We start from the raw sequence: 13,991 nt of genomic DNA on the forward strand, positions 1-13,991 counted from the left end.
TAGACGGGATCCTTACCACGACCGGCTACACCCAAGAGGACTATACCATGCTGGGCTCGGACGACTTCTTCTACATCGGAGGGAGCCCCAACACGGCTGACCTGCCGGGCTCCCCGGTCAGCAACAACTTCATGGGATGCCTTAAAGATGTGAGCAACCAGGTGGACTGGGGCCGGCTTCACACTGGGTTTCCCTGCTGTCGCAGAGGAGAAATCAGACGCTACATGAGAGACGTGCAACCAGATCTCCGGATGTAACGTTGAAAAGCGGCCGTGGAGGTCCTGGTTTGGACAAGGGCTAAGGGAGCTGGGTGGCCAACCTCTAGGTGGTCTCCCGGAATTCCATACCTGATCTCCAGAGCGCTGAGATCAGTTCCCCAGGAGAAAATGGATGCTTTGGCGAGTGGGCTGTGTGGCATTACACCTGTCTGAGGTCCCTCCCCAGGCTCTTCCTCCCCGTCTCCAGGAATTTCTCAACCTGGAGCTGGGACCCCCTTGGAGGGAGGGAAGGGGCTGTAAGCTTTCCCCCCATATCACTTACCTAATGGAAGTTCCCCACACATGGCGAGCTCCTACTAGCCCAAGTACAGGAACACTGGCAGGCACCCCTTTGGTATCTCTCTCTTCTCCCCCCCAATGTCACTAAGAGCAGCTGTGGTGAGGGGATTTCCATTTGAAAATGGCACGGGAGGAAAGATGCATTGCCCTCCCACCCCATGAGCATGATCCAAATTGCTCCCCTCCTCCGTGTTGTTGTTGTTTTTTAATATTGAAAAGTATGTCTGGAGATTCTGTCGTAAATCTGCCAGGTAACAAAGCAGTCTGGATAAAATGGAGGCGAGGAGAATGATGTAAGCGGCGTTGGGTCCGTGGGGAGAGAGGCCACGGGTGCCAGAGAGAAGGATGACGGGGAAGTGCCAAGTGCCTGGGAGGCCTTGCCTTTTGCCTTTGCGGGAGGTGCAGAACTGAAAGGATGGGTAGCAGATTTCTGCAGGGCCCAAAGTAAAATGCCAGGAGATTATTGTGAATTCTGAATACAGATGAAAAAGAAGTACGCAGAAGTGGCGGGAGGGGATGCCGAATGTCAACTGCGTGGCTCCCATCTGCGGATACCTAAATCTGTGGATCAGGGCCAAACACTTACGCTAAACAGATTTTCCAGCAAGCTTGGTTTGCAGAGAAAACTGAAATTAAAAATAAAACATGGGGGCGGGTTTAAATCCCCACAAACATACAGTTAGGGAGCCACTCCAGCTCAACAGCGGACGTGGGCAGCTGCTCTGGGCACCCCCAACAGCCACGGCCCAGTGCAACATCCCCAGCATGATGACGTCACACAGCAACGCTCTGGTATTTTGGGCAAAACTCTATGACATCATAACGTTGGGGAGGTTGTGCGGAGCGATGTTGAGGGGGGGGGCCCACTCCCAGGAAGCTCTTTCCCATCCCCTGCCAGGAAGAGCCTGGGACCTGGCAACCCCTTTTCCAGCCTCCTAGACAAAGCGCTTCCTCACACCAGGTTATGACAAGGCACTTCCTTGACCTGTTCCGTTACAACTCTTGCCCGTTCCATTATTTGGTAGGTCGTCTACAAGAACAATGACTTCAAGTTGGAGTTGTCGCGACTGGCCAAAGAAGGCGACCCCAAGATGAAGATCAACGGAGACCTGGTCTTCCGATGCGAGAGCGTCGCGGCCCTCGACCCCGTGACCTTTGAGTCGCCGGAGGCCTACCTCTCGCTGCCCAAGTGGAACACCAAGAAGACGGGCTCCATCTCCTTTGACTTCCGAACCACGGAGCCCAACGGGTTGCTGCTGTTCAGCCACGGCCGGCTGCAGCCGCCCAAGGAGGCCCGATCGGAGCGCTTGCACAAGGCGGACTACTTCGCCATGGAGCTCCTGGACGGCTACCTCTACCTGCTGCTGGACATGGGCTCCGGGGGCATCAAGATGCGAGCCAGCAGCAAGAAGGTGAACGATGGCGAGTGGTGCCACGTGGACTTCCAGCGCGACGGGCGCAAGGGTGAGCGAGGCGGGCCACCGTCTGGCATGATGCGCGCGTGCCTTTGGTCATTATTTATTCATTCTGTTTATTTATGTTCCTTGTTAGCCACTGTAAGGCATCCCTGAAGTGACTTACGACAAGATCGATAAGAAACATAAAATGTATTATAAAACTATTGAAACCGATAATATCGATGAAACCAGTCACTAAAGCAGCAGAATAAAATCAATAGAACTGCGAAATAAAAGGGAGGCATAAAAGCTGAGGGAAATAACTTTGACAGGGCAGTTAAAGAGGCATAATAAAATAATTTCAGCAAGGGCCCGTTAGCCAGAGAGAAATAAGAGTTAACAAAAAGCCTGAGCAGATTAAAAAAAAAGATCTTTTCACTGGGTGCCTAGAACTTAACAGGCTAGACAACAGGTGAACTGACAGCCAGCTTGGTGTAGTGCCAAGCCAGGAGGAGGAGGAGGAGATTGGATTTATACCCTGCCCTTCACTACCCGAAGGAGTCTCAGAGCGGCTTACAGTCTCCTTTCCCTTCCCTTCCCCACAACAGACTCCCTTGTGAGGCTGAGAGAGTTTTCGAGTACTGCTCTTGAGAGAACAGCTCTGAAAGAACTTGTGACTGACCCAAGGTCACGCCAGCAGCTGCAAGTGGAGGAGTGGGGAATCAAACCTGGTTCCCTCCAGATTAGAGTCCGTGCTCCTAACCACTACACCAAACTGGCACTCAGAGAGATGAGGGCTCTCAAAGAGACCCACTCTGCCATTTGAAGCCCCACTCTGCTGAGGAAGCTCACTGGGTGACCTTAGGCCAGTCACTAGCCTTTTCCCTAGGATTGTTGCTTGGATAAAATAAAGCAGGGGGAATGACTTGGTAAGCATCTTTGGATCCCCCTGGGGCATAAATATCTAAATAATAAATAAATATATGCTGATCCCGGTCACACGTGCTGGAAAACGCGCGGGGGGGGGGGGAAGCGAGCCTATTTGCGCCGCATTGATTTGACCCGCTACTGCGTGATCAGACGCAGCAGCTGATGAATTGGGGTATGTTTCTTTGCCGCGTGTTTCCGGCGCGCTTCATCGAGGGATCAGTGACGCAATCTGAGCGCGCTGGAGCGATCACACGGGAAACTCCGTCTGCGGCCCGTCGCAACCCATTTGAGACTGCATTTTCCCAGGTATTTTTTAACTCCGTGTCTTTTGCGGAATGAGATGGGTTGCCGCCGGGTGCGGGACACTTGCCAGATGTTCCTGTGTGATCGTGCCGTCAAAATCTGCCCGGCAGTCGTGCCTCTCGCGCAGCTACTCTGCATCAGGTGTTGCTGCAGAGAAAGTCCTGTGTCTGATTGCTACAAAGTTAAATTTTGTATGCTGGTAGGCAGGTTAAATGAACCGCTTAGCCACGTAATCCCAAAAGGACGACTCAGGGCCAGGTGGGTCACAGGATGACCGCAAACGAAGCCCTGCGTGGCATTCTCTCCCTGCGGTTCCTTCCAGGCTCCATCTCGGTGAACAGCCGCAGCACGCCCTTCCTAGCCAGTGGGGAAAGCGAGATCTTGGACCTGGACAGCGAGATGTACCTGGGGGGCCTCCCTGAGAACCGTCTGGACCTCATCCTGCCTCCGGAGGTGTGGACAGCCTTCCTCAACTACGGCTACGTGGGCTGCGTGCGCGACCTCTTCATCGATGGCAAGAGCCGGGACGTGCGCCGCCTGGCCGAAGTGCAGAGCGTGTCCGGCGTCTCCAGCTTCTGCTCCCGGGAGACCCTCAAGCAGTGCAGCAGTTCCCCTTGCCGCAACGGAGGACTCTGCCGCGAGGGCTGGAACCGCTTCATCTGCGACTGTGTGGGCACCGGCTACCTGGGCCGCTTGTGTGAGAGAGGTGAGGGGTGGGGCGGGGTGGGGCTCAAGCCGGGAGGGAGGGAGGGAGGGAGGGCAAGAGCTTGAACTGGCGTGAGGCAAACCCCGGTTTGGAACTTTGGACAGGCCAGGTGATGTTGGGCATTTCAGGCTCAGCTTCCACTCTGAACAAAAGAGAAAAGCCAGAAGGATCGTTCCACTTAATCAGAAGTGACAGAAGAAATTCACATAGTGAGTATCAAACTTGCCAAACAGGACCTCAATCCCAATACATTTTGAGCTGATGCCCTCATCAGCAACAGAACCCAAACAAAGACCACCTCTGCTCGCCCCTCATAATTTTCAGCTGAGATAAGTGTCCCATGCTTAAGGACATAAGAAGAGACCTGCAGGATCAGACCAGTGGTCCACCTAGTCCAGCATCCTGTCTCACACAGTGGCCAACCAGTTCCTCTGGAGGGCCAACAACAGGGCATAGAGGCCGAGGCCTTCCCCTGATGTTGCCTCCTGGCTCTGGGATTCAGTGGCTGACTTCCTCTGAATGTGGAGGTTCCCTTTAGTCACCATGGCTAGTAGCCAGTGACAGACCTATCCTCCCTGAATTTGTCTAATCCCCTTTGATAGCTGTCTATCCCTGCAGCCAACACTACACCCTCTGGCAGCAAATTTCACACTCTCTTTGTAGAGATGTATTTCCTTTTGTCCATCTTGAATCTACTGCCCATCAGCTTCATTTTTGCCTTCTTCCAACACACTTCGCATGTGCATGATGAGAAGTACCCCCCCCCCCCGGCCCTTCTTCTCTGCATCCTTTCCCCTGACTTGTCGGGCTCCGCCCCCCAACTGGTGCGGTCCATACTTGTCAGCAAGAAGAGCCATATGTAGGTCTGTAAAAAGCCATCAGTTGCTGATGCTGTGGCTTCTCCTAAAGCCTGGTGCCCTAGGTGACTGCCTAGTTCGCCTATGGGTGGGGAAAGGCAAGGAAGTCTTGCTCCACAGGTGGAAATCCTGCAGTCCACCACTGTTCTGGATCCAAGCCAGGGTGTGTGCAAGGGACAGACTGGCCATTTACTTTACAGGGGAAGTTCTCAGTGGGCCACTGCCCTGGAACTCTTGGCTCTTATAGATAGGAACTCTCAGTCTGGGGCAAGTGATGCTCTGTATTCTTGGTGCTTGGGGGGAGGGGGCAACACTGGGAGGGCTTCTAGTGTCCTGGCCCCACTGCTGGACCTCCTGAGGGCACCTGGTATTTTTGGCCACTTTGTGGCAGAGTGTTAGACTGGATGGACCACTGGCCTGATCCAACATTGGCTTCTCTTGTGTTCTTATGGAAGGCGATGGGCAGCCAGGAGCAAGCAAAACCCAACTGCAGCAGCTCTGCCAGTGCCTCAGGAGCTGTGGTGCCACCAATCTGTTTATTTTTATTTGCATTATTTATAGTCCCCCTTTCTGACTAGGGCTCAAGGCGGATTACACAGAGCGAGTCAATACAATCAACAGGGTGGGACACTCAGTAGACAGTGAAATAGGATTTGGGTTGTAGAACCAGCCAGAAACCTAAAAAACAGGATTGAAGCAAAACATAAGTGTTGACATGACACGTAAATGATGCAAGGTTACATAGTAGGCTCCCACTTACACCAGACTATACACAGTAGGGCAGACCGCAGTCCCTAACGATTTGTCCAAGTAACTTTGTGAATCATTTTGTAGCGCCCACAAAGAAAAGCCCTCTTGAATAATGATGATGATAACTGATAACGATCAGTTTACTCCATCCTGCGCCACTGCCAGTTTGCAGGGCCGTCATCAGCATACCCTGAGGTGGGGCAGCTGCTGGGGCCCAAGGCTTCTGGTGGGGCCCACTGTTGTCTCTCTCACCCATCCATCTCCCCTGCCACCTCTCCATGCGCCCTTCCCTACCCACTGGCTTCCAAACACTGCAATCACCCATGCTTCCAGCTTCCCAGGATCGATGGAGAAGTGTGTGCGGGTTGCGCACAGCGGAGGCGCTCCCGAAGGCCACAGCTGCCGCACTACCATCCGCACGCACCAGGCAGCACTCTCGGGGAAAGGGCATGCAGAAGCCTGTGAGTGCGGGTGTTGGGAGGGTTTGTGAAGGTGGGGAAATGGTGCCCAGTCAGGTGGGGGGCCCGTGGGTGGGTGGGAAGGAAAGGGAGGTAAGAGGAGGAACTGGTGGTGGGCAGAAGGGGGCCCCTGGGCATTGTCTGCCGAGGGCCCCCCGAAACCTGGAACTGACACTGCCAGTTTGCATGAAGGAGTCAATGGGTGAGCCAGCGCCCATCATTTGGGCCCATTTGGTGTGGGGTTTGAACGCAGCAACCCCTGCAGCGCTGACTGGTAGCATCGCGGGAGTTAATTAGCTTGCCTTGTTCATGGGCCATTTCAGCTTCCTAGTGTGCCTCTGGGCGTATACCAGCTCGAGATGCATCACAAGTGGATAACTTTGGTTAAGCTATTCTTGACACGGCTTACTTGAATTTCTGGGGCCCTGTCTGTACAATGGGAACAAAAACAATTGATATTTGCCCTGGAATCTCACAGTAAGAAGAAGCCTATGAAAGGCCATCTTAGGGCCCAACTAAGTGTTACTTTTTTAAAAAGAGTTGGGTCCGGGTGTTCCAATCCAGATTCCCCACAGTGTTCCCTCTGAGCTGAGTTAGTGTGAGCCAGCTCACAGTTTTCTAGCCTCCGGCCCACACATTTTTGCCTTAGCTCAGGAAGGATGGCTCCAGAGCAAACTATGCAGTAACCAAATCACTCACTCCCAACTTTAGTGCCAATAGCTCACAAAGCAGAATTTTTGCTCACAAGACTCCACAGCTTAGAGGGAGCATTGCCAGCAGCTGTGGGAAATAGCTATCAAAAAATAAAGCAGAGGTCTTTGGGGCTCAAAATGCTGTTGTGGGGCGGGAGAGGCAGGACTCCTGCCACCCCCCAGTTGTTTTTCAGTCTGAGCAGCACTGGGGGGGGTAGTTATTTCCCCATTTTTGCTGCTCAATGTGGAGTATTCTGTGCACACAGAGCAGCAAAAACAGGCAGATAACTCCCCCTCCGGCACTGTTTCAGCATGGAAAGCGTCGGGGGGGGCAGGAGCCCTTCCTCTCACTGTGACTGTGGTCCAATACCCATTCTGCACAGCTCCTATGTGGTTGCGGAGAACCCGAGTTGGGTCCAGGGAACCTAGACCCAACTCTTTTAAAAAGTCAATGTCTAGCTTCGGCTCTTAGTCCAGTCCAAGAAACTGGAGTCAACAGAAGCAGAGAACTGGTTTAGCTCATCTCCCCCACCTTACTATTCTTTGCCCTCTGACCTAAGTGGAGCCATCCCCCACCCAACCACAGATTTGGCCATACTGTGCTATTGAAAAGGTGCCATGGTTGTGGAGAATCAGGTCCACATTGTAGAAACCCAGCAAGATCATGAGAGGGGGGAAAGGCTGCATCAGTGCTTAGTTCTTGTGGCCCTTTCGTACACACCCGGAGAAATGCTGGTTGCTACTTTGGGATCAAGTCTCCCCGCCAGTTTTGCTGGAGATCCTGGAGGGTTTTTTGCCATCTTCTGGGTTTGGAACAGCAGTCACTGGGGGTGTGGAGGGGGAGGTAGTTGTGAATTTCATGCATTGTGCAGGGGGTTGGACTAGATGACCCTGGAGGTCCCTTCCAACTCTATGATTCCATCATTCCTTATGGCAGGCCAGACCCCCAGGTAGAGGAGGAGGCACAGACCAGTTGGACCTGGCCAGGTTTCTCGGTCCAGCCGCCAAGGAAGCCAGAGCTTTGAAGAAGAGGCACAAAATTGCACATGAGAGTTTGCACTTTCCTCCCTTAGAAGAAGAAGAAGAGATTGTATTCATACCCTGCCCTTCATTCAGAGTCTCAGAGCGGCTTACAAACTCCTTTCCCTTCCCCTCCCCTCCCCACAACAGACACCCTGAGAGGTAGGTGGGGCTGAGAGAGCTCTTGAGAGAACTGCTTTTTCAAGGACAGCTCTGACAGAACTGTGGCTTGCCCAAGGTCACTCAGCAGCTGCAAGTGGAGGAGTGGGGAAATCAAACCTGGTTCTCCCGGAGTAGAGTCTGCGCTCCTAACCACTACACCAAAGTCCCTTCAAGGCCAGAAGCAGACAGGGCTGATCCGTGTAGGTTTGCCATCGGGGCTCTGCTAGGGGAGCTGATTCCGTCCCCTTGGAAGAGTCCCAGGAAAATAATCCTTCCCTTCCTTGCCTCCTCTCTTCTATCCGGTGTCGGGCAGAGGCCACGGTGCTGAGCTACGATGGGAGCATGTACATGAAGATCATGCTGCCGACGGTCATGCATACAGAGGCCGAAGACGTGTCCCTCCGCTTCATGTCGCAGCGGGCCTATGGCTTCATGATGGCCACCACCTCCAAGGAGTCGGCCGACACCCTCCGCCTGGAGCTCGACGGGGGCCAGATGAAGCTCACTGTCAATCTAGGTAACCGACATGCCGGAGCTCTGCCGGGCTGGCCCGGTCCCTGGCCCTGTGCTGCCAGCTAAAAGAAGCTCCCTGCAATAATTCTAATGGGGGAATCTGCACCAAGGACGCTATGGCTTGGATCCTATGGAGCATTTCTACAGGCAGGATGATTCTCGTCTCCTTCCCTTTTGCTGCAGCCCAACTATTGCTCCTGGGGGCATTTTGGGCTGCAAGAGGGAGGATGATGCGAGAAAGGCACACTCTGCAGGCGGAAACTGTCCTGTCTCTGAAACTGCTCCGGTGGATCCAAGCCTCTGGCTGGAACGCAGGATGCACAGGCTTTTTAAAGGAAAGGTCTGTCAGCCGGAGACTAGATCCCTCTTGTGCTCTGCTCACAGATCCTGTGGATTTTGCTTTCTGAAACAGCACCATTTTTCACAGCTGCCTCTTTCACGAAGGCAAAACAAAATGTTGCATTGCAATGGGTTCTGGGTAATGCTCTCTTGGTGCTTCCCTGCATCCACTGGGTCTTTGGAAAGAACCACGGCCAGCCTTGGGGGAAACTGAGTCCTTTCCGCTGGGGCCAGAGCGGGCTGGGTCCCTTTGGAAAACCCCGGGGGGCTGCCCTCTCTGCCAACGCCGGCCAGTGACGGAGCACAGAAAAGGGCGGGTGTTTCTCTCCCAGCACTTTTCTGGGCCCCACTAGGAGGCCAAGCAGAGAAAGGGGTTCTTTCCTCCCCCCCCCCCCCCCTTTCTAAAGACCCCAGTGTGGCTCTTTCCCCCACTCCACCTTGGTTTTTGACCCTTCATTGGCACGTCAATGGCCAGCCCAGAGCAAACAGCCACTGCGACCAAATGCCCTAACCCATGGCTGCCTGCTCCGTCCCTGGCATGACTCTCTTCCTCCTCCCCGCGTCACACCCCCTCCCACTGCAGCTCCCTGGGATTCTTCTCCCCGCCTCCCCCCCACCCCACCCCCACCCGGGGCTTTTCCTTTGCCCCACGTTGGCCCCCGTGGGAGGGGATTTCGGTCCTGTGGCTGTTTGCTCCCACTGTTCTGTTGCGGTTGACGATGCGCACCGAGCCCAGCTGTGTAGCCTGTGGAAGGGAAGACTTGGCCGCCCTTTCCTGGGAAGGGAGCCACCCTTGGTGGAAACTCCCTGTGCCAGCAGAGACCGAGGAGCAGTGGAGGGAGCACCCGCCCACTCTGCCGGCAACACTTTCCCTGCAGGGTCCTTTCCGGGCTCCCCATCTCGCCCTGTTGCCTTCCCCGTACCCATCTTATGCCCTGCCCACAGTGCCAGGCAGGTTTCTGGGCACCCTCTTATCATGGAGCGTGGCCACATTGGGTGGGAGGGCTCCTCAGTCTCTGGAGGTTCCGAGGGAGCAGCCGGACTTCCAGGAAGTGGGCGCCAGTGCAGATACGAGAAAAACTCTGTACTGGGAAGCACACTTGGGTGCTGAAGGGAGTGTGATGCCCCCTTGCCTCTGAGCTCGGCACTGCCCTTTACTTGCCCTTTATTTATAGCTTTGGGGCGGGGGAAGGAAAGGGCTGCCCGGTCCTCCTTCTCCTGCACAGCTGGTCTTTGCAAGGTGGCCACTTGCCGGCACTGAGGGACCCCAGGCAAAGGAGGTGAGGGGCGGAGAGGGGTGGGGCACCAAAGAAGAAACGGCCCAGACAGTCCCCCCCTCCCGCATGAGGAGAGTGTGTCTGTGCACAAAGCAGCAGTTCCAGCCTGGCTTGGATGATGCAAGAGATCACCTGGGAGAAACTGAGTCCCAGCGGTCCCACCTTTAGCACGTTCCCTGATTGCCTCTAAGGCCTTGTATGTGCTGCAATGACAGTCCAAAATTTGGTGAACTTCAACATTGGCATTGACCATCCCAGACCCAAACAGTGCCCAGAAAACCTTCAGATCCAGAGCTATGGGTGTCGCCGGCACCTGAGTGAGACCGTCAGAATTTGCCAGTGTGCCCTGACCTGGGTAGCCCCAGGCAGGCCCGATCTCGGAAGCTAAGCAGAGCCAGCTCTGGCAAGTCCTTGGATGGGAGACCTCCTTGGAATACCAGCAGTCGGGAGGCGGAGGTGGGGGCAGGCTTCATTCAGCCACCTCTCTGAATATCCTCCAGGCCCCCAGGAGGGGTCAGTCACCAGAGGTCACCATGACTTCCAGGGGCCCACACACTCAGCACACATGCGCGCGCACACGTACACATATGAAAAGTACAAAAAATACCAACCCACCCACCCCAAGAATTTGCCAGTGCGTATCCCAACAAATGGGGAACTATGCTGGGTAATGGCAGCCATTGACGGAATGGGCCCTGGGGACTGTCAATTCTCACTGCAAACGTTGGTGTCCCCCCCAGACTAGAGAGATCCAAGACGGGCTTCCAGGTTGTGACATGATCTGCAGATAAGGCAGATGTCCTGACAGTGAGCCACTGCCCTGCTCCAAACAGGGAGAGGGAAGATGTAAACAAGGCCCTGAAGCTTAGCCACGCACACCTATGGCGGCCCTTGCAGTTTCTACATATTCATCAGGCTTCATTCTTACCCACCAATCACAACTATGGATTGGGAAATACCAGAAGTTTTTGAGGGTGCATTTGGGGCAGGAGTGAGGGTTTTATTATTATTATTAGTATTAGTTTTAGTATTATTAGGCATTGTTTGTAGAATAGCCAGGAGATCCTAAGATTGTCTGGCAGCCAGAAGTTCTAGCTCTTTTAGCATTATGCACCACTAGGTGGCAAGCTAGACATGGTTTTTTTAAGGCAAGAGACATTTTGGAGCAGTTTGCCATTGCCTGCCTCTGCGTCACAATCCTGGTATTCCTTGGAGGTCGCCTTTCCAAATACTAGCCAAGGCCAACCCTGCTTAGCTTCTGAGATCTTACGGGATTGGGCTAGCCTGGGCTATCCAGGTCAGGGCTGGACAGTGGGGTGTAATGCCATAAATTCCACCCTTCAAAGCAGCCATTTTCTCCAGGCGAACTGATCTCTGTTGCCTGGAGATGTCTAATTCTAGGAGATCTTCAGGCTCCACCTGGAGGTTATGACAAAGAAAACTGTATAAACTGTCAATAATATTTCAAAGAATGCTCCAAATAGTCAGAGAAATTTTATATGTGTGCAATAAACATCACAGTAAATACACACGTCACAAGGCAAAACAAAACCAGTCTCTACAAATGTTATTGAAACAGTATAAACGACCTGAAAATGCTGTGAAGCAATGTAACACTGGCGTTCCTGCAGGACATGCCTCCAGAAGCAAAGAATAAATATTTATGTAATAAAAGGCCCACCACTGAATGTTTACATCTGAGGAACGTCTCAAAAGTGGGAAAACAATTTCTGAAGTGAAGATTCCAAAGTTTACTTCACGCAATGGCTAGCTGCAATATGCTGCGTTCCGCCCATGCTTTCTCAAAAGTACAACCTTTACATCAACCCTGGAGGTGACATCATAGTGCCAGGGACATCGTGTGGAGGAAACTCTAGCGTTTGGGTAAAAACTCTATGGTGACCATAGAGTTTTTTACCCAAATGCTAGAGCGCCCCCCACATGACGTGCCCGGTGCAATGATGCCACTTAGCACGTGCACCAGAGGACTCCAGGAGCTGGGCTGGAGCCCCCTGCTGGGACCCAGGGAAGACCTGGCCACCCTATGAGGAGCTTAGTGACCTTGTGAGAGTCTTGCGGCTGGTTTCTGTGTTCTGTCCTCAGTGCTAGAAGCAGGAATTTCTGACTGCCCAGGTTCTGGCAACAGCTTATTTAGACATACCTAAGCTCTTTTCAAAGGCAATCAGAGTGACCTATCGTAGAGGAGACAATCCTGCTGTAATCTCTCTGGTGGGGCTGGGACCCAGCTTTCCAGAGTCTTTCATAAACCACAGGACCTGGGAGTGGGACAGGCTGTCAATATCGGGGTCGATCCTTTGTTGCCATGAACTGGATGGCCCAGGCTAGCCCCATCTCGTTGGATGCTGGAAGCCAAACAGTATCAGCCCTGGTCAGGATTTGGGTGGGAGACCACCAAGGACGTCCAGGGTTGCTAGTCAGAGGCAGGCAATGGGAAGCCACCTCTGTTTGTCTCTTACCTTGAAAACCCTGTGAGGGGTTGCCATACATCGGCCGCAACTTGACAGCACTCTCCACCGTGCCTCCTGACTTTAGGTCATAAGTTCAGCTTATGCATTCTCGCTGAAGTGCCTTCCTACTCGGAGAAACACACTCTCCTTGCCCCTGGTAAAATGAGCTGCTTTGTGCATAGACAGAGGGACCGCTGCAGCTTCATCCCAGAGGAGATTGGTGCTGGCAGGGAGGTGGGGAGGAGACTCCAACTGCTCCGCAGAGGACAGGGATGTGGAAGGACATACATACCAGAGTCCTCTCCCACTCTTGCTCCTCAGGGGGGCCGGGACTGCACCCCCCCCCCCAACACACACACACTCCTCAGTGCAAGGGCAAGTGTCCACCTCGTTGCGCGTCTGTCCCCAGATGGTGGGCTGCATCTTTTTTTGGGTATTTGGTGGCAGAAGTTACCTTGAAGGATATAAAACTCTCTCGTTCTCTTCTCTCTCCCTTCCCCGCCCTCGCCCCCCCCCCCCCCTCAGACTGTGTCAGGATAGGCTGTAACCCCAGTAAGTTGACATTTCTTTTTTTCTTTCTTTCTTTCTCGTCTGCTCCTTTCTTCTACTTGCTCTTTGAATCCTGTGGTTTTCGTTTTGCATTTCTGAAGACGAAGGGGCATGCGTATGTGTGTGTCGGGTGTCCGAAGGAGTATTAAACTGGAGGGGGAAGGGTTAAGGTTACCGTAAGAGGGGAGGCGGGGGAGGGCTAGTGGGCCAGTGGTCAAACGGGCTCTGTCCCCAGCTCCTGGAACAGAACAGGCCCATCCTGCCGCTTCCTTCCGTCCTTTAAAGCAGCCCTTCGGATTCACATTATTCTTCCAACATGGTGGCTTCACACGGAGGAGAGTGTTGGCACGGTACACTCCCCTTTCCCACTGCCATGCCTTAAAAATGTGGCATCAACTTCAGCCCCTGAAACCAGCTGGGAGCCAGGATTCCTGGGTTCTCTTTACGACACCCTCGAGGGGAGTTGCGCCATTTCCCTTTTCCGTACCTCAGTTTCCTCTTTTGCAAGGGCTTGTGGGAGGTCAGGAATTCAACAAAAATCCCTGGAGCTTTAGAGTTTCTCAGGGAACAAAAGGCTCCGTGCCCTTTATATTCGGGGGGGGGATTTTGGGGGTACACTCCAGTCTCTGTGGAGCAGAGAATGTTTTCGGAGATACACAGCCTAGGAGCGGCTGGAGAAGAAGACGCCCCACCCCGCTGCTGAACATCTGCATGAAACGTCATCGACAGCTACAGGAATGAAGCTCCAACCTACAGCTCAGAGAAGCAGGAGTTCCCTCTTGCGGGGGGGGGGCTCCTTTGAACTCAGCCTGGTTCGTGATGGGAGGCTGTGGGGGGAGAAAGGGGTGACGGTTGGAGGGGTGCGGGGGAGCAAGAGGGCATAGCGCTGACATTCCTGCCCCCTTGCAGCTGAGTTAGACTGCACCAGTTTCAAACCAGCTTAACTATCCTGGTATACACCTGAGAGAAGAGCTTCACACAGACACACACGCACCATTTGGGGGCAGTGTTTT

At 53.6% G+C, this 13,991-nt stretch overlaps 1 protein-coding gene across 1 annotated transcript in view; it reads left to right on the forward strand.

The window, feature by feature from the left end:
• The window catches only part of NRXN2 (neurexin 2), a 419,710-nt gene that overhangs the window by 190,800 nt on the left and 214,919 nt on the right, over positions 1-13,991 (forward strand). Inside the window, exons 9-13 of the mRNA XM_015423902.1 lie at positions 4-149; positions 1,583-2,021; positions 3,510-3,893; positions 8,146-8,349; positions 12,955-12,981. Coding sequence (XP_015279388.1) covers positions 4-149; positions 1,583-2,021; positions 3,510-3,893; positions 8,146-8,349; positions 12,955-12,981 — 1,200 coding nt within the window. The remainder of the gene's footprint in view (positions 1-3; positions 150-1,582; positions 2,022-3,509; positions 3,894-8,145; positions 8,350-12,954; positions 12,982-13,991) is intronic.

The sequence above is a fragment of the Gekko japonicus genome, unplaced genomic scaffold, assembly GCF_001447785.1.
Source record: "Gekko japonicus isolate JY-2015 unplaced genomic scaffold, Gekko_japonicus_V1.1 scaffold313, whole genome shotgun sequence".
Lineage (NCBI taxonomy): Eukaryota > Metazoa > Chordata > Lepidosauria > Squamata > Gekkonidae > Gekko > Gekko japonicus.